The 26,536-nt window shown below is 38.9% G+C and overlaps 1 protein-coding gene across 3 annotated transcripts in view; it reads right to left on the bottom strand.

Moving 5' to 3' along the window:
* Positions 1-3,446: 3,446 nt before the first annotated feature.
* sez6b (seizure related 6 homolog b) overlaps positions 3,447-26,536 on the bottom strand; it is a 109,721-nt gene continuing 86,631 nt past the window's right edge. Inside the window, exons 6-19 of one of the 3 annotated variants that reach the window (XM_008308660.3) lie at positions 25,755-25,923; positions 22,916-23,082; positions 19,721-19,915; positions 19,421-19,559; positions 13,622-13,818; positions 13,266-13,460; positions 12,002-12,193; positions 8,890-9,084; positions 6,982-7,017; positions 6,659-6,767; positions 6,315-6,414; positions 5,996-6,004; positions 5,456-5,493; positions 3,447-5,316 (exon numbers count right to left, since the gene is read on the bottom strand). In XM_008308660.3, the coding sequence (XP_008306882.1) occupies positions 5,464-5,493; positions 5,996-6,004; positions 6,315-6,414; positions 6,659-6,767; positions 6,982-7,017; positions 8,890-9,084; positions 12,002-12,193; positions 13,266-13,460; positions 13,622-13,818; positions 19,421-19,559; positions 19,721-19,915; positions 22,916-23,082; positions 25,755-25,923 (1,733 nt within the window). In that variant the 3' untranslated portion in view covers positions 3,447-5,316; positions 5,456-5,463. Of the gene's footprint in view, positions 5,494-5,995; positions 6,005-6,314; positions 6,415-6,658; positions 6,768-6,981; positions 7,018-8,889; positions 9,085-12,001; positions 12,194-13,265; positions 13,461-13,621; positions 13,819-19,420; positions 19,560-19,720; positions 19,916-22,915; positions 23,083-25,754; positions 25,924-26,536 lie in introns of all 3 variants that reach the window. The other 2 variants (XM_008308659.3, XM_008308661.3) reach the window with 2 other exon arrangements.

The following is a 26,536-nucleotide window of genomic DNA, read 5'->3' as shown; positions in this document are numbered from 1 at the left end:
ATCGTTTATGATAAATGGCAGGTATAGTTCTGGTGATAATGCTACTAAGATAGCAAGACGAGGTACTAGTGGTAAAAGCAGTTGTAGTTTTATTTATACCATGGTAGAATACTAACAGTACCCCCTCCCTCATCACAATGTATATACACAAACCTGTAGTCTGTCTAATGAAGTGCAATGGGCCAACATTTTAGTCAGCATGAACCAAAGTGGCTAATTTGTGAATGTTATGTCGAGTTAATCATTCAACTAAGCAGTTAATTAATAATACAGCATTAAGCAGTAATATTATTTTAAAATGTATTTGAAATAATAAAATTCACGTTAAATTCAAGACGATACGCCGTTACATTTATTATCGCCTCTACATCGAGACCCTCAACATTCAAAAAGGGACAATGCCCCCTCCTGGAAAAATATTTACATTGCAGCTTTATTTGTATTTTGAAAAATTAAGAATTTTCCTGAAAAAAACTGTCCCCAGTCAGCGCCGCAACTTTAGTCTCCCCCTCCTGCTGCTGCTGCACCCGCACCATGTGCCGTAAAACTAAGTTCTAATTCGAGTAAATGGTAAAACTGAATTGCGATATTACTTCTGTTCGTCCATAATAATAATTATATTGTAAGATATGTTAGCACTCTTCATTACAGGTAAGACAACGTATTCCAGGAGATGAGAAGAAAGATAGTTGTTTGTCGGCTGAAATGTACGTAATGCACAATTATTGCCAGCAGAGGGAAGCAGCGCTCTCTCGCAAATTGTCCGTTTATTTTTTATTTATTTATTTATTTTTATACATTAATCACCTTAAAATGGCTGGCTGAGCAGATGTGTACTTAGATTTAAAAGTTTTGCTTCTGGGTGTAAACATGGTCCCCGTATCTATGAGCACTAAACACAATTGTCTCTGTTTGCAGAAATGCAGACCTATACAAAGAACCTCCACCATCCTACAATGTTGTTTCCAGACTGAGGGTCTTTAACCACCAATGCCAAAATAATTTTGACATGTGAATAAAACTGCCCACGGAAACACTTCAACCATTTAAATAAAGTTGATAGTGTAGTGTATACAGTTTTTATTACTATAATCATACAGAACTATTCAGATTAACAACAACAGATCTTATCAGCATTGTTTCTCTGTCGGGGGTATGGGTTTCTGGTTACATTTTAAATGAATAAGACCCGTGGTCAATTGTCTCCACATATCTGATTGGTGAACCTTCCACCCATTTTTTGTGTGTGTGTGTGTCAGTTTTGTGATGATGTCACAGCTTGACATCTTTGGATTTCACACTGAAGTAAACAGAAAACGTCTTTCATCTGCTGCACTACATTTCGTCGACCGAACGCTGCATCTGTGATCACCAACGCTGCCCATTTCTTTGTGTTTCTTCAAAAGAGCTTGAGCAGTGCATTTCAAAACCCAAGCTTGCTTTGAAATGTTTGCCTGAGAGGGACCTCGCTGATGCACTTCAACTCTCAGGTGTTCGGTTCTGTTCAAAGGCCTGCTGTAATGCGCTGTATCATTTGTGATGTGAAACTCTGTTCCCCAACTTCACCTTGGTAGCAGAGGTTGTCTGTCCTCGTCCTACATGGCTGTTTAGTTCAGTTAAGATAATTCAGTTCATGACGATGATTAAATTAACTATTAAAATGATGGTAACTTCACCAGTGTGATGTCACAAGCATCAACAATCAATGGACATGTCAGTCACTGTGTTATAGTTTAATTTGCTCATCTGTTATTTTATATAAAAGTACGTACTAACTATTTAGTTGCAATAATAATAAAATTAGTAAAAACCTAGCATTTTGTACTGTTGTACAAAATAACAGTTTGACATTTCGTCTTGTTTGTCCTATTTTGATTGTCTTGTGTTTACCTGTGTATTTTTGTATGTTCAATTGATGTAATCTGGTCTGATTATTTTGTCTTTTTTTTTGTCACTTGTGTTTGTATTCTATTAGTTGTATTTGCCTTTGTTTACCTATGATTTGTTCTTATTTTTGTTGTGTTTGTATTCTCACTGTCAATGGTATTAGTTAGCTGTTGTTTCCAGGTTTGCCTGGTGCTTTATGAACCTAGATTATGTGATATGTTATGATATAAATAACCAGCTCAACAAATGCTGCAGCTAGTTATGTATTTATTCTCTGTAAGATGATAACCTAAATAATAATAAAATCTAATGCTGTGGACAATGACATCTGAAGCTCAAACCACAGCACTGCGATCACAAAGTAAATCCTCACATTTATACTGAAATTACCACAATCTAAATCCTAAAGATAGACAGAACAGAGCCATCTTTGCGTTTGCATAAGCCGGCACTTTAAACGCACTGCACTTTCTTAGCGTGATGACTCGGTTACATAGCTAATTATCACTTTAACGGGACTACTTCCATCTATTCATTACCACACACAGACCCTGATTTCTGTTCCGCAGGCACAGACAAGACCCAATCAAACTTAACGCAGTGGAAAATAAGCAACAGCTTAACATTCAATCCAAGCGAAATTGCATTACTTTTAGTGTTTCTGCGGTGATTGCTGTTTTTCACAAAAGCGTGTGGGGAATGATTGCTTTCGTTTCGCAGGTTGTTTCCTTGTTTCCACCGACTGCTGCCTCCTTTTTTGGTCCCTTTCTTTTCAGTCTGACACCAATTGACCTTTAGATTTAGATCGCAGCATTGAACGAAATATGAATGACACAGGTGTGTACGTAATACAGACAGACAGCGCGACAGCATTTTAAAATGACAGGTCCTGACAGGTCCACAGTCCTGTAAATTGTTTGCACTGCAAAAAGTAGACTTTTACTCAAATTTATTAAAAACAAAGAAACTGTCCTAATGTAAATGTACCACATTTTCCGAACTATAAGTCACACTTTTTTTTATCCTTTGGCTGGGTTTTGCGACTCACGTGTTTGTTCTTGTTTTTCATTGACAGCCGCTAGAGGGCACTCTAGGGTTGTGTACCAGTATCTGCTACTTCTGTACCACTGAAAATTTGCCTGTTCGTCATTTTCACACTGACAGCCGCTAGAGGCCACTGGTGCGACTTATACTCCTGAGCGACTTATTTGTTTTTTTCTTCTTCATTATGCATTTTTTTGGTTAGTACGACTTATAGTCCGTAAAATACGGTAACTATGTAAAAACCACCGGTGATTACAGTAAAAGGTCTTTTTTTCACACATTAGCGTCTGAAAGCATCACAATTATAAACAATGTTCATTTAAACGGGATTTTAAACTTTTTTCTCATCCTGCAGAACAAACAAAACAAATTTACTGACCCCCAGTTTTCACTGCTTTGATTTGAAAATACCAAGTGTACAGAAGTCAGTTACTTCAAAATACTACACTCTCAACTCAACAAGAATGTTTTCTGGCTCAAAATGATTAGTCAATAATACAATACTGACTGACTGATCTTTTTGGGTATCTTTTATTCGAGAGGTTTGTGACGTTCACTTTATCGGTACTATATGTGCCTCGAGTCAAAAATAGTAATTATATCATCACTGTTGTTATCAACACCACCTTGCATGGATACATACTGTTTTTCTTAAAACAATAAATACTGCATGGATTAACAACAGATTTCAGGTTTCCAGACAAGCGACGGTCATTTAAACAACAGCTTCCTTGGTGTGAACTGGTGTGAACTGGTGTGAACTGTCTTTCTGATTCAAGGCTTGGACACAGTCAATATGTAAATATGGGACAATTCCACAAGACAAAAACCCTGGAGGGGGGAAAAAAATTCAAAAATGTTTAGAACAATACATCGTAAAATGAGAACATGGAAAGAGTTCTGTTCTTTTAAAATTATAAATAAACACTGAATGAAGTCCAGGAAGGACGGACGTTCCCTCTCTACGGCGGTACCACCGAGATAAGACATGATCCAACAGTTCAGTTACTGCATTTCTCAGCCTGATATAAAGATTCTTATAAAAAGCAGATGACCTGCTGCCAGTGTCTGTTCGTGTCTGTGTTTGGTGAAAAGTGTCCCACAGTGGAGTGTCCTAAAGTGCATTCATTTTGACCTTGAACGTCCCCATCCTGCCAATAACAACTTTGGGGAAGACAAAGAACCCAAGACGTAATTGTGTAGAATTCTGGATCCTGTTTAAGAGGGATTTCTGTCCTATCTTCCTTCCTTAGTTGCTCACTTCCTTCCTTTCTTTCTTGCTCCCTTTCTTTCTAACCCTTTTTTTGTTCCTTCCTCTCTTGTTTCCTTACACCTTTCAGTCGTTTGTTTCTCTCATCCTTCCTCACTGGTTTCCTCCTTTCCTTTCGTCCTTCCCCCATGTCCTTTGTTTATTTTGCCTTTCACCTCCTTTCTTTCCTTTTATTCACTCAACCTTCCTTCTTCGCATCCTTCTTGCTTTCCTGATTACTTTCCTTCCTTCTCTTCTTCCTTCCCTCACCTCTGTTCTTAGTTTTTGTTGTTGTTTTTTTTGCATTTCACCTTCCTCTCTGCCTCCATTTCTTGCTTCATTGTTTTTTGTTTCTGTCCTTTTTACTTTTTTGCCTCTCTTCCTGTATTTTAATTTTAAAATGTATTCTTTTTTTTCCCTTCTCTGTCCGTCTGTTAACAAATGTTAACGTGGTAATTAGAATTGTAATTTTCTTTGGGAGTAAAACTTAACAAAGCCCAAAACTTGTGCAATTGCTAGAAAGTCATTGTCGATAGAATTTATGGAATATAATGAACAGGTGGTCACAGAGAGACAAAGGAAAAAATATAACTGTAAACTAGAAATGTTTGTTGATGTCACGTCTCCACTGCAGCTCACTGACCAAATTTTACATTGTTAAAAAAAAGGATAACTGGTCACCAGATGGATTTTAGGACTGAAGAAATAAACCAGTTTATCTCACTTTTCTTAACAAAAGTTTTCCCTTTTAGACATTTATCTGAGTTTGATTTGTTATTTTATATCTGGCATTTAAATGAATTGTTCCTTTTTTTCCTGGATCTCTGTTTCTGCAGACACGGCATTTTCTGTAATGGATTTTACACTTTAGAAACAACCCTTGAACATATAAACATTTAGTGTATAATGTACATAACACAACTTAACATTTATGATTATATGCACTTAATGGTGCTGAAGCTTCACATTAATTTCTTTTTTGTATCTTGCACTGAGAGTCTTCAGGTTGCAAGCTCGAGTTTAAAAACTGTACAAACTGCTGCTGCTGATGGTTACAGTTGAAGAGCTAGAAAAATAATCCAGTGGCCCAGCTTTTCCAGAGTGGGGTGGGGGGGTGGGAGGGGGCATTGTGTCCTCTGTTGGGTAAATAAAGGGAGGCTTATATTCAGTGAACAGAGAACAGTGGAGGCATCAAATGAGTCACCGAAGGTTCGAGTCTGATGGAACTTGAAAAGGCCTGTGGGCTTTTTTATTTGTCCGTAGTGAAACACTCACTTGTATCTTCAGATCGAAACCTCGTACTCTCTCGTTTCCTGCAAAGAGAATGAACACATCACATCACAGAAAGACCTGAGGCACTTTCACCTGCCTCAGATGGCTATTAAACATTAACTGACATTATCTGAGGTTCTAGATATTGTAGGTGGACGTGGACCAGATCCAGTTCCAGACCAAAACGCTGTTTTGAACGATTGTGCTTTCTCCTTTTAACACTGGTCGATTTGATAAATCAGTGGTACACATTTTTTTCTATTGAGTGGAGTTATGTGAATTTGGTTAATTCACAAACTAAAAAAAAAAAAAATCTTGCAGTCAAGGCAATCCAAAGAAGCTCAGGAGCCACAGGTTGTTTTACAGGCAACTGAAGGCGTTCATAACATGTTGGTAGAAATGTCCCACTGTAATTATAATATAGATAATACAATTATAATCTAATGCTGACGTACATGTTCGTCCACAGACAGAAAAACTAAAAATATGAGTTTCTTCATTCTATCAGTGCCAGAATTGATCTTCAGTTTGGGAAAATCTTACCTCATTGTTCTGAGAGATGGCAGCGGGAAGGAAAAGGAGAAAAAAAAACAAAACAGGAATTAAACACAGAAAAAAAACCCTAATCTACAGAACTTGTTTATTAGATTATTTACTGTTATTCAAAGTTGTTGTGTATATGAGTGTATTATTTGATTTTTATAATAATAATATATATAGATATTCATTTTTAGAGGTGACAATCTCTGCTAGAGTTGATTCGTTGTTGTTTAGCAGTGTTTTAAGTCAACAAATAACACCGCACCAACCTGAGTCATGTCAGAACTGTGAGTGTGTGTCTCAGGATAATTATTCATCTCACCATTGTTTCATAGGCAGAGCTGTCAGTTGCAGATTCTGCTGAGATATTTTTGTATGGCAGGTTGGAGGACACAGACAGGTGTAGGGACTTCCTCTGAAACCTGAGCATCAACACAAAGACAGAAAAAATGTTTGGCAATAATAAATAAAAGGAACTGAAACCACGATTCATTATTCATTTATTCCTTCTACCGCTTTAATTTTTCAGGGGCATTCAGAGGCTGAACTTACTTCCAGCAATCATTGTACAAAGTACAAAGGCTGAATATATTAGAAGATTAAAACTGATTTTTTTTAATTCATCTTTATCAGAAATGATAAAAACTTTACTTGTCTTTGTTTTACCTGGAAAAATAAAAGTACATCCCAACAGTGAGGAACAGGAGCAGGACGATGGGGATGAAGACGGTGAACGCCACGTTGGCTCCTTCCAGTCTGAAATCTGCAGTAGAGACTAGTTAAACAGGAGACGAGTTGTTAGAAGAGCAACATAAAAAAAAAAAAACCCTTCTTGTATGTGCTGTCGTACTTTGATGTTACGCGGCAGAACTAAAGTCATTAGAGGAAGGAACAATTAATTTTTCACAGTGGTTTCCTTTGAAAATGTCACACAACTCAACTTACAGTGAGGGAAAAAAAAGTGCAGATGTGCAGGTGGCAAAACTTACCATCCAATCTGGGCTCAGTGTACCTTTCAGGGTGGGCTGGGGAGAAGAAAAGTGGGAAAGAGCAATTAAAATGGGAGGAAGGGTTTTGTGAGAAAAAGCGAGGTAACTTTCACGCCTAAATGGCCGTGGCACAGTCTGCTGATCTGTCTGCTCGGCCCTGGGTCAGGTGCCGGCTCAAAGCTAAAGGCCACCCTCTTGTTGTAGCTGTTACTAGAATGAGACAACCTTCAAAATGCTTGGACAAAAACACAGAACCTTTAACAAAAAGAAAAACTTTCCGTCTCTGGCCTTTCTCCATGATTGATGTGCTGTTTCTGCTTTGGTGGAATGAATATTTTCTTCTGTTTCTCTACTTGTTTGTGCAGTTTTCTTTGAGTGTCTTTTGGTGAAGTACTATAGCTGGTGCAGACACATTATTATTATTATTATTTTTAATTTTGTAGTGACCTTGGTCGTTATTATGTAGTTTTCAATTTAACCACAAGGTGGTACTGCAACTCGATAGTGTCAGTGGAAACGCAATGTGTCATTCAGTTTGTGTAAATGGGGAATTGTTAAATGAATGTTCAGGGATTAAATACCTCTCTGTCTGTGCTGGGGTAGGTTTAATTAGAACTGAATATCAATGTAGGGGCAAATGGGCAATTATAGTCAAACATTCAAATAGTTGTGGTAACATGCAATCTCCTCCCAGGAAGAACATCACTTGGAGCCAGGACTTGATTTTCAAGTTCTGGATCCAAGTGATAGTCTTTTAAGTCATCAAAACTGGTCCTGGATAGTCTTTTAAGTCATCAAAACTGGTAATCCAAAATAAAAAATAAATATAAACATGTTTCATGTTTCAAGTTTAAGCAGTTTTCTAAGTCACAGTCTAAGTTGAACCTACTAAGAATTTTATTTGTATTATTTATCTCACTATGTCTGTCAGGCTATGTATTCACAATATTCACAGTCAAAGCCCCCCTTCCCCCCAAAAAAAGTTTAAGCAGTTTTCACAACTTAGTCACAGTCTAAGTTGAACCTACTAAGGATATTTGGGGTACATTTTTGTTCTCACTCAAACTTCTTAAAATACTGCCCCCAAAGGCCACATCCTATTCTAAAAACTGACTTAGCTTCATATCAAAATGACTGACGGTGTTTCACAGAGTGAGAATGAGTTTAATACAAAGACGGACAGAGATGAGAACAAGTGTTGGAAAATTCACACAGAAGCACTTTTGCCTGGTGTGAGGTCAGTGGTTTCATACTGACACCCCTGACAGTGAAGGAGTCTATAAGAAAAAAAGTCAATTAAATGAAACAAGTGGTCTGTAGCGGCCCACTGACACCAAACAGTGCTTCAACAGTCTGAGTGTAACATGGAGAGGGAAACAGTGGGGGGCAGAACTGGACAAAGACATCGGACGGCACTGATCAGGATGTAATGTTCAGTCTGAATGGATTCAGCCGAGGGGAATCAGAGACCAGTATCCCAGAGCTGTGGAGGGGGTTGGTTCTGTTATCATTCACCAAAGAAACATAGCTATTAAACTGCAAAATAATAATAAAAATAATTTAAAAATACAAAGAAATAATTTCGTCAAAATGTATAAAAAACTACACCTAAATGTGGTATTTAAATTAAAACCTGTCTTTGTTGTCTATTGATACTGTAAATACTTTTCTAAAATCATATCAAATTATTATTGAAAAAAAACCCATACATTTAAAAAACAAATTAAATTCAGCCAGCACCTTAAAAATTATCATCTGAGCTGAGCTCCAAAAAGTGTTTTTCAATCTAAACTTTTTAATTCCCTCACTTCCAAATGTTGTTCTTGTTGTTGTTTATTGAAACCCCCCCAGGCTGAGCACAGAATTGTACTGAGAAGATGGAGAACACATCTGGATGTATTCCCTTACCTTTGCAGACAGGTGGCAGCCCACTCCACTGTGAAGGGTGTCCAGGGACACAGTGAAGAACTGGCTCCCCCAGCAACTGGTGGCCAGGCAGGCAGGAGTAGTGCAGAGTGTCTCCGGCCTGGAAGTGGGGCTGGTTGGAGCTGGGGACGGCGTAGGTGGGGGTCCCTGGGTGACCGCAGGGCTCGAAGGTCTCAGCTGGGGGGCAGAGGTCAGGACACAAAATGTTAGAACATGTTATTTTCAATCTCTGCAGAGATGGCTCTTGGCAAGCAGGAAGCCTATTGCGCCATCTGCAGGAGGATATGGTGCTGCAAGTCCTTAAACAAATACAAATAAATAATAATTCTCTCACTTGAATCAACTTTGAACTTATCTGGACTGCAACGTGTTTATTGTGTTTTCTATATTTTACTGCACTTTTGAATTTAAATTTTATTATTTACATTATGAGATTCTGGTCTTTCCAAATATTCACTGAAAACTGAACAGGATTTTATCCATGTAATAACATTCAATTTAAAACTTTTTTTTTAATATATATTTTTTTCATTCTAACTGTCAACTCTAAACTTAACTTAAAAAAAAAATAAAACCAACAAATGTACCTTGAATAAACCTTTAAACTAAGTTACTCTTGATTGACAGGCTGTCGCTGTGTGAAACATTTAACATGTTGAAACAAAAGACTCTTGGTCCTTTTTTCTTTTAACTAAACCACGTTCAGCATGACTCCTGAAAATTCCGTAATTTCCGTCTCACTAACAGAGGTCACACGTCCCTGGAAACAGGGCCTATTTTTTAAGTTGTCAAATCAGCCGTCCAACAGTATGCTGTAAATGCTTCTGTCTTTAAGTGTTAAAGGTTTCAGAGTGTGGCGGCTGGTCTCCTGTTGTCGTCAAATTGAATCCTTTGTAAGAGTAAAAATCTAAAAGAGAGAAACCTTTGTTGAAGACTGAGAAAAAACATTAAAAACTAAGTTCAAGTCTCAGCAGCGCATGCTGGAGGAGACAACACCCCGGATATATGTACAGCCATCGTGCTGGCACAAATGTGGGTGTTTTTTGTTTTGTTTTTTTTCTTTTCAATTTTAGCAGTCGGAGAAAGAACAGCACTCTCAGAGTCAAGTCATTATTTTCCCACAAAAACCTGTGTCCCAGTAGGAAAGAGGGTTAAATCCTGAACATTAGATTTGCAGTAGAACAACATAAACCTGGATGTTTCTTATTTTCCTCTGCGTTCAGTTGTAACACAGTGACAAACAGAGGACTTGACAATATTATTGTGGATTATGCAGGTGTCTTATCCCCTAAACACACAAAGGCCTGTCCAGACCAGTGGACCAGTGGATTATAATTACAGCTCATTTAGCCGTCGCACAAGAGGCAGAACAGATTAAGTTCATTCCACGAAGCCGAAGGGGAGCAGCGCCACCGTGGAAAAAGTTCCTGAATTGATTTCTTCCAAACACATTCGAACATTTAACACAGGTTAACTGAGAAACTCAGGCAGTATTGATGGAAAAGAATCGACTTTTGAGTTTGGGCAGCATCACAGACAGAACACTTGATCTGTATCTCCGACTTTAGTCAAATGTTTGTTTTTTTTTGTTATCGGGCCGATGTTCTTCAGCAGATTCTGTTGAACCTGGAAAAGTGACATTTACTCTGAAGATACAGTTAGCGAGCCAATCAAACGACTTCTTACATCCTGGGTGGGAGAATGGAAAAAATAAAATCAAAACATGTTGACTCACCACAAACTAAAATACAGCAGTGGTCAACGTGAAGGTGAATTCCATTCCTGTAATCCCACCTTGTTCCTGAGGCTGAAAATAACTCTCACAGGACAACGCTCTGTGTTTTTGGACACACTTCCTGTCTTTGGCTTCTGATCTCATACATAACAATGACCTGGCTTGTCTTTGCTTCTCCGGTTAAATTTATTATAAGTTCACCAGCTTCATACATTGTACCTCAGCCTAGAATGTAGGTGAGACTGAGAATGAGATGTGCATGAGGATAATGTGAATCAGTTCCAGGCTAAAAGGGAATAATATTAATTACATTTTAATCAGACTGATGAACTTCTGGCCTGACATCTCCTCAAGTGAAAATTAAATGGTATGTCAGGAAGTCAAAGCTGCTGCTGCTGATGTTCAGTAATGCATATTAAAATCCCAATGACACAAAAGTGAATATTTTTCAATTACAACAATTTAACTGAATGAAACCTACAACGACTCTGTATATTTATCACTTATTAAATGTTGTATTTTACACAAAAGCTTTTTGAATATGTTTTAGCTGTGAAAAATTGAATATTTTGGACTTGAACTAGAAGACAGAATGAAACCCAAACATTGTAAAATATTCAAATACAAAGGTAAAAAAAGAAACCCAGAAAGATGTTAAAATTCAAAAGTTGTTGAAAAGGTGATTTTTTTTTTTTAATTGGAAAAATTCATGACATATTTTTCTGGCATCAGGAACAAGTTTTATCACTGTGTTTTTGTCAAGTGGTGCTGCTGTTTATTCAACCCGACTAAACCATCACAATAAACTGTTTTGAAATTCGAGCAAAAATCTTGGTATTTTTAAAAATAAATCTTCAAATTATTCAAAACTTTTGAAAGTGTTTTATTTATCTAAATCTGTTTTTTTTTAACTTTACCCAAAACTAAAAGAACAATTTACAGAAATGGATTGAAGTTCTTCTCAGACCAGGTTGTGACCTGATGCAAAACTCATTCCCCGGAAAATCTACGGTGAAGTGTTTAGACTTAAATAGTAAATACATGGAGAAACATCTTTGTTATGGTAAATAAGATAAGATAGATAGAAACGGAAAGAAAGGAGACGTCAAAAAGTGATATAATTCACACAGCAATAATAATTTCTTACTGAATAACTTACCATACTGAGTAATTTAGTTGAAAACTTGGCCAAATACAAAAGCAATTATGTTCTGTATTTGGCCACATATTGTAAGCAGTAAAGCATCAGTATAGTACTTCATACTTCTGCAGCTTAATTCCCCATATGAATCAGCAGCGTAGTTGGTCAGTATATTCAGTTATATTCAGACAGAAACACAAAGGAACTCTGGTACGTACGCAGACATCTGGGCAGCTTCTGGTTCCACTTTGGTCCTGAGGAACCTCGGTTGAAGCAGGTGAGCAGACTGTTCCCAGACAGTGTGAAGCCCTTGTTACAGATGTACTGGATGGTGGACCCTACGGTGAAGTGGGGCCCTGACAGCACACGCCTGCTGTGGTCCACCCTCCCAGGGTCTGAACACGACATGACTGGACACAGAACAGCAGAACAAAATATGGATTAGTATTTTACAGATGTCGACATTTTATTTAACACTGGTTCTCGAATGAACTGCTTGCAGTGGTGTTGGGAGACATCAGAGATGAATGTCACCTCCACACAATGTTGATGCACTGAGACAATCTACACAAATCTGCCACAACATCCAACATATTGGATATTGCACTGAATAAGAAACATCTTTTTTTTTCTCCTGCGTTGCCGTGACACCGCCTCTCTCTCTCTGATGTGCTCGTCAGTGAAAAGATCCTTTTGTTCTACACCAGGAGTGCATGTTTTCTCGTCGCTCCCATCCTTAAAATGACATATATGTGTATCTTTCTTCAAAGTTAATTCAAAATACATGAAAATACAGTCACTGTACTGTCTTTACCACATATGCTAAAGTGTTAGTGGAATAAAAATAGACTGTTTTTGAGTGAAGTTTGAAATATTGTTATTATTTATTTGCTAGCATTCATCTTTATTTGAACTGCATTCAGCCCACATATTTCATCCATGAAAGAGACTTCATTGTGTTAATTTTGATTTATTAACTACAGACTTCTAACTCCTGGAACAGGAGATATACCCACGCCAGCCCAGTGGGTGGCAGTAATGCACCAGAAACCATTAGCCATTAGCCAGACTTTTTTTCAAATGCAGCTTGGGTAAGAGCAAGGCACATCAAGTCTAAGGTATCACCAAAATTCATAATGTGCTGCCAGCACAGACAACAAAGCTAACGCTAGTTACAAGCTTCTCGGTAAATGTACTAGCAAATGAAAAATGCACAGTTTGATAAAAAATATTTGTTTAAAGATCACATCAATAGCTTTTCTTTGATTTCAAGCTAAATTAATTTGTGTTTATAAAAGGTCCTAATTTTAGCAGCTACTGCAATGTGATAAAATGTGAGTAACTGTAGTTAAATAATTATAAATGACTCACAATTACACAATTAATTCATTAACTGTGTCCCACTGCAGGCTGTGAAGACAGGAAGGCTCAGTGTGCATCTGAAATGCACATCAGTGGAGACGTCAGCACCTGGGCTCTTACCTCGCTCACAGCTCGGTAGGTCACCGCTCCAGGTGAGGTCCCACTGGCACATGAGCAGCTCAGCACCGACCACCTGATATCCAGGGTAACACTGATAGGTCACCACGGTGCCCTGAACCAGCTCAGGGTGGGATGTGCTCTTCCAGCCGTTGGAGATTTCTGGAAGCTCAGGACAGGTGTCATTACGAGGCACCTCTGCAGGAATGGAGAGGAATTACATTCAGGATTGAACAAGTTTGTTGGACAATTCATCTTTGTGTCTCTCCCGAAATAAAAATAAAATAAAACATTTTCCATTTCTCATTCCTGTGCAAAAAGAAGTTTAAAAGTTTAACCCAGCGAGCGCCATGACTCACCAAAGAAATGCACCACAAAGCCGTTTCCGTATCCGTAGACATTGGTCGCAGGATCAGACTGGAACTGGATGGTGATGTCGGCGGTTGAGGTGTAGAGCTTGAAGTGAGACTTGGATCCTCCGTACTGACCCAACACCTTGGCGGTGAGGTCATCTCCATCGTAAAAGGTCAGCAGGTCGTTCTTCCCGATGTTTAATCTGAAGCACAACAAACAGCCAGATTAAAGTCTGGAAACTCACTTCCCTAAAACTTCCTTATCTGTTCTCACCAAGAATTAATTTTCTAGAAAACTCACAGTCTAGACAGAAGACTGTGACCTTTTGGCAAATGATTTCATAAATGTTATATTAACATTTTCAATGCTGTGTAGCAGAAGACCACAATTAGAGACCAGGTCAGACGCAGAGCTGGTGTGTTTTGACCCTCAACACAGTGTTATTTACGACGGCATAATGATGAGCTCACACATATCTGTGGTCTGTAGAAATACATGACCTAGATTTGAACTTTCTCGCTGTAGGTGACGAGATAACGAACTACGAATACAAGACGATCCATTTCCTCATCTGCGTATCCAGATAGACTTACTTCACCTCATTATATTCAGAGACATTCATATACAGATCAATGGCCTCTTTGTTGTAAGGCAAAAGCAATAACCCCACTGACACAGTGTGGCTCAGACTCTGAACAATGCAAGAAAAAATATCGGACTAAAATGTAAAAAAAAAGTTAAAGACTAAGGATCAAATTATACAAATTTCTTTTTATTCTAAATGATTCAATTTTTATTCTGATTTACTGCTGGTAGTAATTAATCAAGATAAATCAATATTCCTATCAATGGCAAAAACATTTTTTTATTTTTACTGCAGGAATGGAAAGACACATAACAGCATGTAGAGTATGTTTTAAACCCTGGTGGTCATTAGTGTGCATGACACTTGAGAGCAAATTTCAAAACTTCTGTGAAGCTCTTATCTCCAGCTGCAGACTTTGCCTACTAAAACAATTGTTAGTTTCATGAACTCCGATTTAAACTCATTCACATGAGATTATATAGAACATTGGTTCAGGTGGGTACAGTTTATATACAGTAGTTTCTTTGTGTCTGAGAAAGGGGGGGTGGGTGAACTAAAAAACAAACGCTGACACCGTGTGGTGAACACTCTTAATATTGCGAAGGTTGCTGTAGATAAATAAATACACATGAAAAAAAAGTACAAAATACTTTGAAATAACATCTGTTCAGAGGACTTTATCTTAGCTGGTCTCTTGTGTACTGAAGATATACTGTATATTTTTGCACACCCAAGAATGAGGCCATGTGTATTTATGTCCTCAACCGGCCCCCCAGCCCCCCAGGACGGTTCCTCTGTTTGAGAAACACAAACTCTGGGTTAAATGTGCGTAAGTGCACTTGTGTTTTCTGTTAAATCTGTTGATTTTCTCTCCAGCTAAATCAGCGGAGGGGGCGACTGAGGGAAGATGACATTGAAAACTCATTGTGTGATACAATAAGCCGGTGTCTACATGAGCTACGAGCTTCTTTTTAAGGCCTTGGTACAAAAACATTATCATTTGAGGTTTTTTTTTTTTGGCTGATATAGAGCGAGAAGAAGCACAGGCCATGATGCTAAGTGTGATTAGTGCGGCCATTTTCCCTTCAAGTGATGTAGTGCTAAGTAACCCCACTTACTGCTATAGTTTAATTGTCAAAGTGCTGTGTATTAGAGCTGCTATGACCACAGCCAGGAGAGCTGTAACTCTGTTTAAAATGTCACCTGGGGCTGAGCTATCTCTTCTCACAGAGCGGATTTAGCGCCAGCCAGAAATGGCTAAGCTGGAATAAAGCACTGACATGCCTTTTGCTGTTACTAATTAATCACCAGCAGCTCCTGATAAAACTCATTAGCCGGGCTGAGATTGAGCCATTAATCACTATGGTGATGCTGGAAAATCAAAAGTTCAAGAGGCATGGAGAGAACTGACACATGGTTGAATTGAACCAGATTAAATGTTTATTTTAGGTATTTTTTTTACCCCTTTTCCCTATTCTTTTTTATTATATTATATATTGTATTTGACCAAAAAACTAAAAGAAATGAAATGACTGTGAGTGAAGCTGTGAGCAGATGGGAGCTGGAGTGTGGAGTGTTTGTCTTTCCCAAAGCAGAGCCATTCGTCTTCTGTCAGCAGAGGCACTCACTTATCCGCTCACACGTTGTCGTATTTCCACATTGGTGGGGACCTTTGACTAAACACACCCGTTCCCAAATACTATCTATGACCATCTGATCTGAGAACAACTTGACCCAAATGTAAACCGCTGCCAGATTTTATTCGGTGTCTCCACAGAGACGGGACGTGGTTCTAATTTCTGCTTCAAAACCCTGACACACATCCAGCTCTGCCTCCATTTGATGTTCTCCTATAAACCGCTCCTCTCGCAGTCGTTAGTCACAGTTTTCTTTGCTGTGGTCCCAGCAGGTGTAAAGTGGGATAATCTACAGGGAGTTGTGGGTTTCAGGAAAACTTACATGGCTGGTGTTTCATTCATAACATTAAAAAAAAAAAAAGATTTGTAGGACTGGAAATCTGAGACATCATTCATTGTAAAAAACTGCTGTGAGCTACTGTAAAACACAGTGGCCTCCGTGGAGAAGAAATCCTCGTGTTTATGATGGGGGTAATTGGATCAACAATGTAAGTTTTCAGTGATTTTATATTTATGGCAGCTTTAGTAAAATAATAATGAAAAACACTGTGGACTTTTTATTGTATTACGTTTCAAAAGGCAAATATCTACAACGGAATGTTTGACCTCCCCTCCTTAGGGGGCGATACAGAACACTTTCCACCAGAGCAAAGAGACACAAAAATAATTGTAACCCTCTCCACCGCTCCCCCCCCTCCACCCACTCAAAATGCACAGACGCATCCAGTTCTCACTTAAATATTTATATTTATATTTGTACATATATGACAAAATTTGGACTCTGCACACAGTCGCCTTAATATGTTGAATTCTGTTACTTTGTGTTGTAAATTGGACATTGTCAAATTCCTTGTATGTTCCCATACTTGGCTAACAAGGCTGATCCTGATCCTGATCCTGATTTTACAACCCCAGGTTTGGAAGTTTTCGACAGTCCTCCTCCCTGAGTGTTTCCTCTCACGTTACATTAAAATTGAAGAATAAGGACAAACTCTCATCCCAAACTTACGACATTCCGTCTTTGTTTTTTAATGCTTCAGATGAAAGCCTGTGACTCGCTCAGTGAGCGGGACAGAATGAAGGAGAAACCTTTCCGCCGCTGTCAAATTTGTTGTGATTAAGGTAAACAAGGCATTATGCAGCTCTGCTACACATCTGCAGAGAAAAATCAATCACAGCTTCCATTCCCTGACACTAATTTGATTTGGTCCAATTTGTAAAAACAGGGCTGAGTTTGGCCCGACAGCCAGAACCAGCTGGCAACATATTACACCTTGACTGGTAACTTAATCCTTGATTATTTCCATGATTCCAAGAGTTGTAAAAACTTATATATATAATAGTGTTTTTTAACTGATTTAAGGCATTTTTCTACTGAAAATGTTGGTAAAAATATCAATATTGGAAGTAAGTCAAACAGTTTAATATTAGTTTTTTTACTATGGGCAAAAATAAAATGATTATTATTTATTCAAGTAGTGTTAATATATGTATATATATATAAGGCTATTAAAAACGTTTAAGTGGGCCACACAAAATGACTTGGTGGGCCACATTTGGCCCACGGGCCTTGGGTTTGACACATAATATAAAGGAAAAAATCATATTTAAATAAAAAACAAAAATGCTGTGACTGAAAGGTTTGGAATACAAATTAATTAGGACTATTTTCCTTCCTTTATATTTCCATACAAATAAGTAAATCTATCTTTTTTTTTGTTTTGTTTAAAATAAAGGAAAATCTTTAAATGAACAAATGTTATTCACTTGACTTCACTACATTCATGTCCTCACTTCTTCACTCACTTGAAGGTCATCTGTAAATGTCTGGCGATACACCCTAGTGGTAATGTTCACACCTGTCACCCCACAGATCCGAGACGTATGGACAGACGCCACACAGACACCGACGCAGGTGTAAGAAAAATCTCTTCTCTGACTGGGCCCTTATTAAAAAGCCTCATTTATCTCTGTACAGGATCTAACACAGGGAGCTGAGGGAGAACAGCTGCGGCTGATAAGCTTCATTCCAAACGCTCAGGCACAGACATATGTTCAGACAGTGAGGAGGCCTTGTTCTAGATTACACGTTTCTCCCCTCGGAAATGTCGGTTGTGCTGCATTCCCGTGTGCGTTCTCTGTGAACCTGGACCGTACTCGACGCATGGAAACATGAAGTTTCATTTCATCTCCGGACGTTTTATTTCTGCAGCATGTGATTTAACGGAGGGTCTAAAAACAGGAAACAGACTGGTTTTATGTCTCTTGTGTGGCTGAAATTTAAAATGTGACCCGAAAGCTTCCACACAAAAACAAACTAGGTCTAAGGCGATGCTAACTTCCTTTTTAAGGAAGTCGACCTGTGGGAAGGTGGGAGGATTTTTTTTTTCTTAAAAAAGAGGGCAGACAAAATGAAGTTTTGACCAGGTTTCTGACCTTATTTAAATAGATTATTGAAAAAAATATGATTTAATTAAAAATACATTTCACAAAGAGAAACTTAGAAAGTCAAACCATAATTGACTGAGAGGGTGGATGGATGGATGCATGGATGGATGGATGGATAGATAGATAGATAGATAGATGCAATTATAAGTTTGAAACACAAACTTGAACATGTCCAGTGCATATTCCAGTGGACATGTTCTGCAGTCGTCCTCTTTGGCCTTCTTAAATATACTCACGCCAAGTTTAACTAAATTTGTGTAGTACCCAGGACATCATATGGTACTCAGTATTGGTACACAGACGGTACTTGTATCTATTTAAAAAAAAATATTGTGACAACCGGAGTTGCCACAGTTCCATGTGGTGTTGTTGACGTTTAGTCCAAATGTTTCTGCAGACGCCCCACCAGTCAATCCTCCTGCTCGGCCTCAGGGACGGAAGCAATTAATTATGTTGTCAGAGTTCCTTTTTAAAAAATTTAGAGGAAGACATTAATCAGTGCTTCTTAACATACAACAGGAGCACAGGTGGTGCTCAAGGAAGAGAGGGAGAGAGAGGGGGAGAGACTGAGAGAGAGACCTTTAGATGCAACCTATGCAAATGAGCCTTCCTTAATATGCGTGCAAATTGAAAATGATTTTGGATGGCTGACTGGCTTATCAAGTTTTGACATGGCATAATGTGTTGTTCAGTGTCTTCACCTTGACACCGCGATCACAGGAAACACACTCTCCCATGATGTACACTTGCACACTCTGCACAGCAGCCACAGTGTGAGAGGGAGGGGGAGAGAGGGAGGACTCCCTAACAAAACCTCCCTGATATAATTAGTTTTCTCTGCTGCACCTAATTAACCTTTGTCAGCGTGGCACTTACGCATCATATTCACACGCCGCGCACGCTTTCATTAGCAGCACACTGTGTTTTATATGTGTTTTACCAGTCACAGTGAGGAAGCGCTTTGTTATTTTTAAACTGTTTTTACGGCTCCGTTTGAAGTTGGGAGCTGATGCGCTCGTCGTGGCGGGAGGTGAAGTGGGCTTTTGTTTTGATTAGTTTTAAAGAGGCAGAGCAGTAATGATTGCAGTAATGTTGCACTGTGTGTCAAATCGTGTGGACATGAGGACACGTACACTTGGATGTCCAGCATGATCCTCTTGTCCTCCTCCACGTGTATCCCCCAGATGCAGTCCTGGCCTTTATCGTAGGCTTCGGGCCAGTTGGGGGAGAGGACCACTCCAGCTGAGTCTGTGATCTCACCACTACACACGGCTGGAAAACACAAACAGGAGCATGGAACACTGATGAAAGAGCAAAAGTGATCAGTGAAAGCAAAGCTTCAAATGTCAAACACAGACATTTGTCATGTTAAATATTAATAAACGTATCCACTCTTTAATAAAAACCAGTCTTGGATGATGCGGTCTACAGACCTCTGCATGCAGGCTCCGTCTCGTTCCACTGCGGATTGTCAGGATCCATACATTCAATGGTGACAGATCCCTGTTCCAGGGTGTATCCAGGGTCACAGGCAAACTCCACCACAGCCCCCACTGCCCACGTGTTGTCACTGCTGGTCAGGTTACCGTACTTTACAAACGGCTCGTAGCAGTGGCCTGCTGCAAAGGCTGCAGGAGGAAAAAAAAAACAGTTTGGTTTGGTTTTTATAGCATGAAAGACACAGGTATGAACGTTATTGATTACAAAATAATTAATCATGCTCTTCTCACTGTGGGGGAGATATGGGGGGCGGGGGGGAATTATTATTGGTCCAAGGTAACACAAACTAATTTTGAATATTATTATTTCTCCCAGTTCAGATGTTACAAAGAGGAAGCAAAATCCTGCACTTTAAGATGTGTGACACCTAGAGGTCAAACTCTAGACTCGAACTTTAGGGGTTTTAGCTCCTCACTTTTCAGCCTCACTTTTGAGATTCTGTGTATTATTTTAGTAACTTTAGTAACACAGGGAGGAGTAGGGATCTACAGATTTTGACATTCATGTTGATGATACTGTGAGACTGGTGGTGAAAATTGATGTTACAAAATATGCGACTGAAATGAAAATGCAGTGCAACCATCAGTAAATATAGAAATTTGGAACATTTCATAAAAAAACTGAAACGCTCCACCAAAGAACGAGCGTGACTGAGGTTATCTGTCAACCCCGGTGGAAATGGTTTAGTGGGGACTATCGATATGTTGGAAACAAAGCTAAACAGTGTCGTATCCTGGTAATAGCCCTAATGAGGTCTGGTGGAAGTATGCATGACTGCTCCACTTGGGCATAATCCCATTTGTGTCAGTGGAAAAGCCTAATTAGATTGCACTGATTGTATTTTCAAGTGGTCCCTTCTGGGCCACAGACACTAGTAGCTTATCTGCCGGAGAACGCTGAGACAAATGTGTGAACAATATATAAGATAAGCCTTTAGAGATCTCATCCAGACAAAGTTGCCTGGAAGTTAGCGTTAGATTCTGTTGAACTGATAAAAACGTGTTTTAGCCCAGACTGCCATTCTATTTCCAGCTCAACTTCACTGATACAAAACAACGGCAATAAAAGGGGGAAACGCGTTTAGAGACTGCAAACCTCAGTTTCTCACATCCTTTTTTTGTTTGCAAGGTTAGTACTTGTTTTAATGCAGCCAATCCAATAATTCAATGATGTCTCCTCTGGACCATTACCTCCGTCCCCTGAACTATATTCCCACAGTTTGGCTGTTTAAAGCCAGACAGACAGATAAATAACCAGACAAACACGGCCGCGGACACAACTTCCTCCTCTGAGAAAATAAAAAAAGCAGTAACTTCAAACGGGTATAAAAGCATTTAAATGCAAACATAACATTTATTGCCAAAGTTATCGCCCGCAATAAAAGTAAAACATTTCTTTTGATTATCTAATAAGAATTTCATGTGATTTCTTGCGGCGTCAAATTCCATTTTGAAGTTATAAAAGTTTATAGAGAGCAATGTTTTCACCGCGCCGCTCTCCCATCTCTCCCCTGTTTTTTTCCTCTCTCTTGTTACGTCTTCCTCCCCGGTCTGGTGCGGGATTGCTCGCTCTGGACCAAATTAGAATTTTAAGTCATGCTCGTGGCATGGCTCCAGGGATAACAGTGTGTCTGTGAAATATTTCAACATCTATTGTTTTGACTCATCATGGATTTCTTGTGCAGGATAATGACTCCCTCAAGCTCCCCTCACTTTTCTTCAGGTTTTTACCAAAAGAGTAACTCGGTGCAGAGCGGAAAAACCAGTTAGTACTCAGACAGGACTTTTTATCTAACGGCACAGTTTTAACCAGTGGTTTTTATTCACGTCAATTTGTAACAAGATTTTATATTCATTTATATTTGCTTTTCTATACACAGTGGCATGTTTTAACAAATCTGACATATTCAGTCTGTTTCTCTATTTAAATAATAATAATAAATCCTAGGAAACAAGACAGCTGGAGTGTTTACACCAAAGCTGGTGAAATATGGTTGTAAAAAAAATAAAAAAATGAAGCTTTCATTGCTCGAGTTTTATATTTGATTTAAATTATATTTTCGCAAGAGCTCAATTAAGCTGTGTAAAAGACGAATGTAAAGACGAGCTGCGACGCTTCACTGAGTTTTACTGCAGAGCGTCATCCAAGGTTTAACTCTGTAAACGACAAAAGTACTTTGAACTGTAGGCTGAGACTAGTACTTAAATAGATCCTAATAAAGATATTTAGGGTTACTGCAGTATTTACACAGGACAGGTTTACGGATAAAGTTTACTTTCCGCAAAAATTGGTACACCTTAAGAGGCTTTAACCCAGGGATCACAAACTTAAATTGAGGGCCGTTAGTGAATGATGCTTAATAAATCACAATGAAATTAAATACAAAAAAATGATTACTGACAACTAGTCACGGGTCACATGTGGGAGGTTAGTGGGCCACGACTGGCCCCTGAGCCAGGAGTTTGTGAACCCTGTTTTAAGCTGTACCCCGTAGTATTGCATTTATATGAACCTATATTATATTTACAGTTCAGTTTTCTATACATCAAAAATGGAAAAAAAAAGTTCAGTTACAAAACTGCAGCAATTAGAACCTGGAGGTGTTAAATTATTTAAAAAAAAAAAGTGTATTTAAAGAAAAGGCAATCCCCAGTGGTAAACTTAACTCTGTTCTCCCTTATTTTTTTTTTAAATGGAGTTCATTAGGAACAGCCTCTCCTTGTGTGCAAAGATGTAAAAACATTAAAGGATCATTTGACTCACAACATTTAGCTCTTTAGTGACTTTATACTCTACAAACCTGCCAGAGCTGAAATAAAACAGATTTCTGCAGCTCAGATCGCCTTCATCAACTGCTTTATTACTTTGTAATAATTAAAGGACAAAATCTACCGTTTCAATGCAGCAACACTGACTGTTAAACTGACCTGGAGACAACAAATGTAATCATCTCTGGAACGTCGGGCTTTCATTTGGAATTTCTGCGATTCTGTCCAAAAGTCAACTGTGAAAATCTGAAATGTGTTGTCTTCGGGATAAAGTTGTTTCTTCACAGTTTCCTCCATAAGAAGTCAGACAGATTTACACCAGTCTCTGTAAGCGTTGTGAGAAACGGTGTGAGCAGTTACCTTGGTACCTGAGGGCAACACCGGTAGATGTTCCTGCAGCATCTGTAGTCAGTTCGATGAAGAGATGCCTGGATGAGCTGAGTAAACCCTCGTTTGGCAGATATTCCACCTCGTACGAGTCATAGATCGGAGCAGCGTCGATGCTGTTGCCGTTTTTGATGAGCAGCCTGGAAAAAAGGGAGAAAAAGACACTGCTTTTTTATTTTTCTCTAGTCATTTCTAAAAGATCTGAAGTCGATCTGCTTTAGGTGGAACAAAAACGGGGACCATTAGAAAATCAACTAAAGTCTTTAAGTCGACTCCGTTCACGCTGTGACACGGCAGACCAGGCCGAGCGAGTTAAAAGATATTGGAAAAAGGCGACGTGACCCTGTGGCACCGTGTACAAATGCTGTGGATTTTCCAGAGTGAAAAAGACATTTTCACTTTGCAGATACCAGGAGTACCTGCTGAGATGTTTACTTTGACGGGGTCTCAGTGATCGGTGGGATTACATCACAAAACGTTTCATCACTTATCTGAGTTTATTCTGGGAACAGGAAGGTCCGTTCTTTTATCAAACGATAAGAAACTAGTTTGTCATTTTGTTCAAATGTCTGGTAAATCCTATGAGTCCCTCCTTGCACCCTTTCCTATTTTCTTCCTTCCTTCCTCTTTTGTTCCATCCTTTGATTCTTCCCTCCCTCCTTCTATCCTTCCTTCCTCCCTCCCTAATTTGACAGGCAACTGTTTCTACTATGAATTTCTCTAAGCATTTTTCTGCTTGTTCCATACTTTTCGACAGACTGTCAAACCTTCATCTGATCTGATTAGAAAAAAAAGAAAATTACATTTTATTAAAAAACATTTTAAAATAAATTCAATATTTTAAACCCAGAGAGTTAATGATATTCTACCCGACTGATAAAAATAATAAAAACGGTTTACCTGATTAGATGGAGAATTTGCGTCACTTATACTAATACAGCAGGGCCAACATGGCTGCCTCTGCATCAGCCTCTTTAACAGACTTCATCTGATCTGATTAAAAAAAAAGAAAATTAGATTTAATCAAAAAATGTTTTAAAATAAATAAATTCAATATTTTAAACCCAGAGAGTTAATGATATTCTACCCGACTGATAAAAATAATAAAAACGGTTTACCTGATTAGATGGAGAATTTGCGTCACTTATACTAATACAGCAGGGCCAACATGGCTGCCTCTGCATCAGCCTCTTTAACAGCCGTGGCAAATTTACTGTCTTCAACCCTTCATAACTATTTCCTAATCTTTTCAATTTCCTCAGAGCTGTTGCGACGTTGCTTTATATCTACGTAGCCGCATCGGCAATTGGATGGTGTGCAAAATGGATTATTCAGCTAATTTCCCCCCAGTGGTACTCACCCCCCTCCCCTCTTCTATGACAGCTAGGGCTGCTGGAATGAAGCTCCTGTCAAGGCTTCCAGCTCAGAGACAGTTGCCATTTAAATTGCACAGTAAAAGACTATTTTCCAGCATATTTTCCAGAGCTGTTTTTTTCCCTCCTACTTACTCACCAGCATCTACACTTTTACATTTCCTGTTTAGAACCTGGTCAGGCTGGAGTATAGTGTTGGGTCTTTTAATTGGAGGATTGACACTAGTTTGAATCCCAGCCATGGCAGGAGTACAGTGTGTTGAGCAAGCACCAAAACTGCCCCAGTTAAAAATAAAAAAATTACAATTTCACTTAGTGGATTAATAGAGATCAATATAAATAAAATAAAATCAGTGGATAGTTTTAAATTTTGTCAAAAGTCTTTAAACCTGAATTCTATCCATGTCAAACAAAAACCCAATCTACAGACTCTCTTTTGCGAGAAGAACTCAATTCATCTTATAATAATAATAAATCATATCCATTTTGTTTGCTGTAAACTCCCTGAGCTCATCCTGGATAATTCTGTGTGTACAGTACGATAGCTTCAGCGGGAAACTCTCCTCATGTTCGTTAAACGCCGCTGATTTCAGAGGGAAATGTTCGTGCTAAGCTTCTTTGCTCTGTGATTCATCATAAAGCACATTTCTATGCAAGAAGTGCCGTAATCAGTCAATCAATATTTCAGCCTGCAGGAACCGACTACAGCAAACACACCGACAGGAGGAAATGTATTCAAAGCTCATTGATGCGGCAGGTGAGTCATGAAATCAGTGTTAGCTCATTTATCCCTGTTGTTCAGCCTTAAAATAAACACGTTTATTTCCACTCTCTATCTGGCTGCAACAAGAAGAAATTTAAGAAAAAGTTTAGAACCATGCACATATTAATTAACAAGATTAATGCTACTAAAACGTACAACCCTCCTGCTTATAGGCAATGGCAGAAACAATTTCCACTTTAGGTTTTTTTTCTTTCTTTTTTTTTAAACTGGCCTTAAATTTAACGGGACACTCAATATATAATTCAATAAACCTGCGGATGTCCAAGTGGAACAGCAGCTACAGGTGGTGCTAACTCACTGGTCTCCACCCCATTACCTTCACTAGTGGCCCATAAAGAACAGATTCAACATTATGTCTCCAGGTGAAAGGTCAGCCCCCGACCACGGCAGTCCAACAAGGCTGACAAAGCACACAAACCCCAGGGCTCTGAGCTGAGAGCAGCAGCATTTCTTCCTCAGAACACTAGAATGAACTGCATTGACACACATTTTTTTTCTTTTTTCTTTTAAAGCTTATGCTTTCTGTAAATTAAAATAAGATATTTTGTATTTTTTTCTGCATGAAAAACAATCATCTGACGTCCAAAAGCTTCTAAATTTTAAATCATCCCTAAACTCCGACCATCCTCATGCAGCAGCTGAACATTTGCCTCACCGATCATCGTCCTCGGCCAGTGCAACCTTCTCAAAGTGAATGTGAAGCCTTTGGCCCTCGGGAGCCTCCAGGAGCCAGTGGCAGGTCAGGTTGTTGCTGTAGTTGCTGGGAAAACCAGGAGAAACGATCCGTCCGACTGTGATGTTCCTGATTAAACCACCGCAGGCGGCTGGAAGAGACGGCACAGGAAAAGGAAAGTGGAATTAAAGTCAAGCTATGACAAACTGAACCGAATTAAAGGTGGTAAAAACAAATCTCTGTCACCATCAGATAATATTAGACTTTATATGGGATGAGGGAAATGAGGGAAAACATACACCACAGTGTTTTTTTTTTTTTAAGTTAAACTTGGACAATGTCTATTTTCAGCAGACAGGTGCAGACAAATGAAAAACCCAAACACTGATGCTGATGATGTTTTTCCTGTGGGTTTTCACATATTTGCTCTTAAAACCGTATGTTTACCGGCGACCGACCACAGCCCGACCACAGCCCGACCACAGCCTGCTCAAATACGACTCATCGGAGTGAAAAGCAGAAAACGCTCTGAACCTGGAATCTTGTCTCTTGCCTAACATTCAATGCACATATTTGCCTTGAGCAGTGACTGTTCAGGCTCCCCACTGGATAGATGGCACACTGCATGTCTCTCTCCCCTGTTTGCTCACCTGTTTCCTGAACTCACTCACTATAACTGTTAAAATAAAGAAGAAAAAAATAAAACAAAATGTCTGCGGTGGAGCAGAAATCACCAACAATTTGACAAAAGGACCAGAAAATAA

The sequence above is a fragment of the Cynoglossus semilaevis genome, chromosome 4 (genome assembly GCF_000523025.1).
Source record: "Cynoglossus semilaevis isolate Cse_v1.0 chromosome 4, Cse_v1.0, whole genome shotgun sequence".
Lineage (NCBI taxonomy): Eukaryota > Metazoa > Chordata > Actinopteri > Pleuronectiformes > Cynoglossidae > Cynoglossus > Cynoglossus semilaevis.
This window is presented reverse-complemented; position numbering and strand designations above follow the sequence as displayed.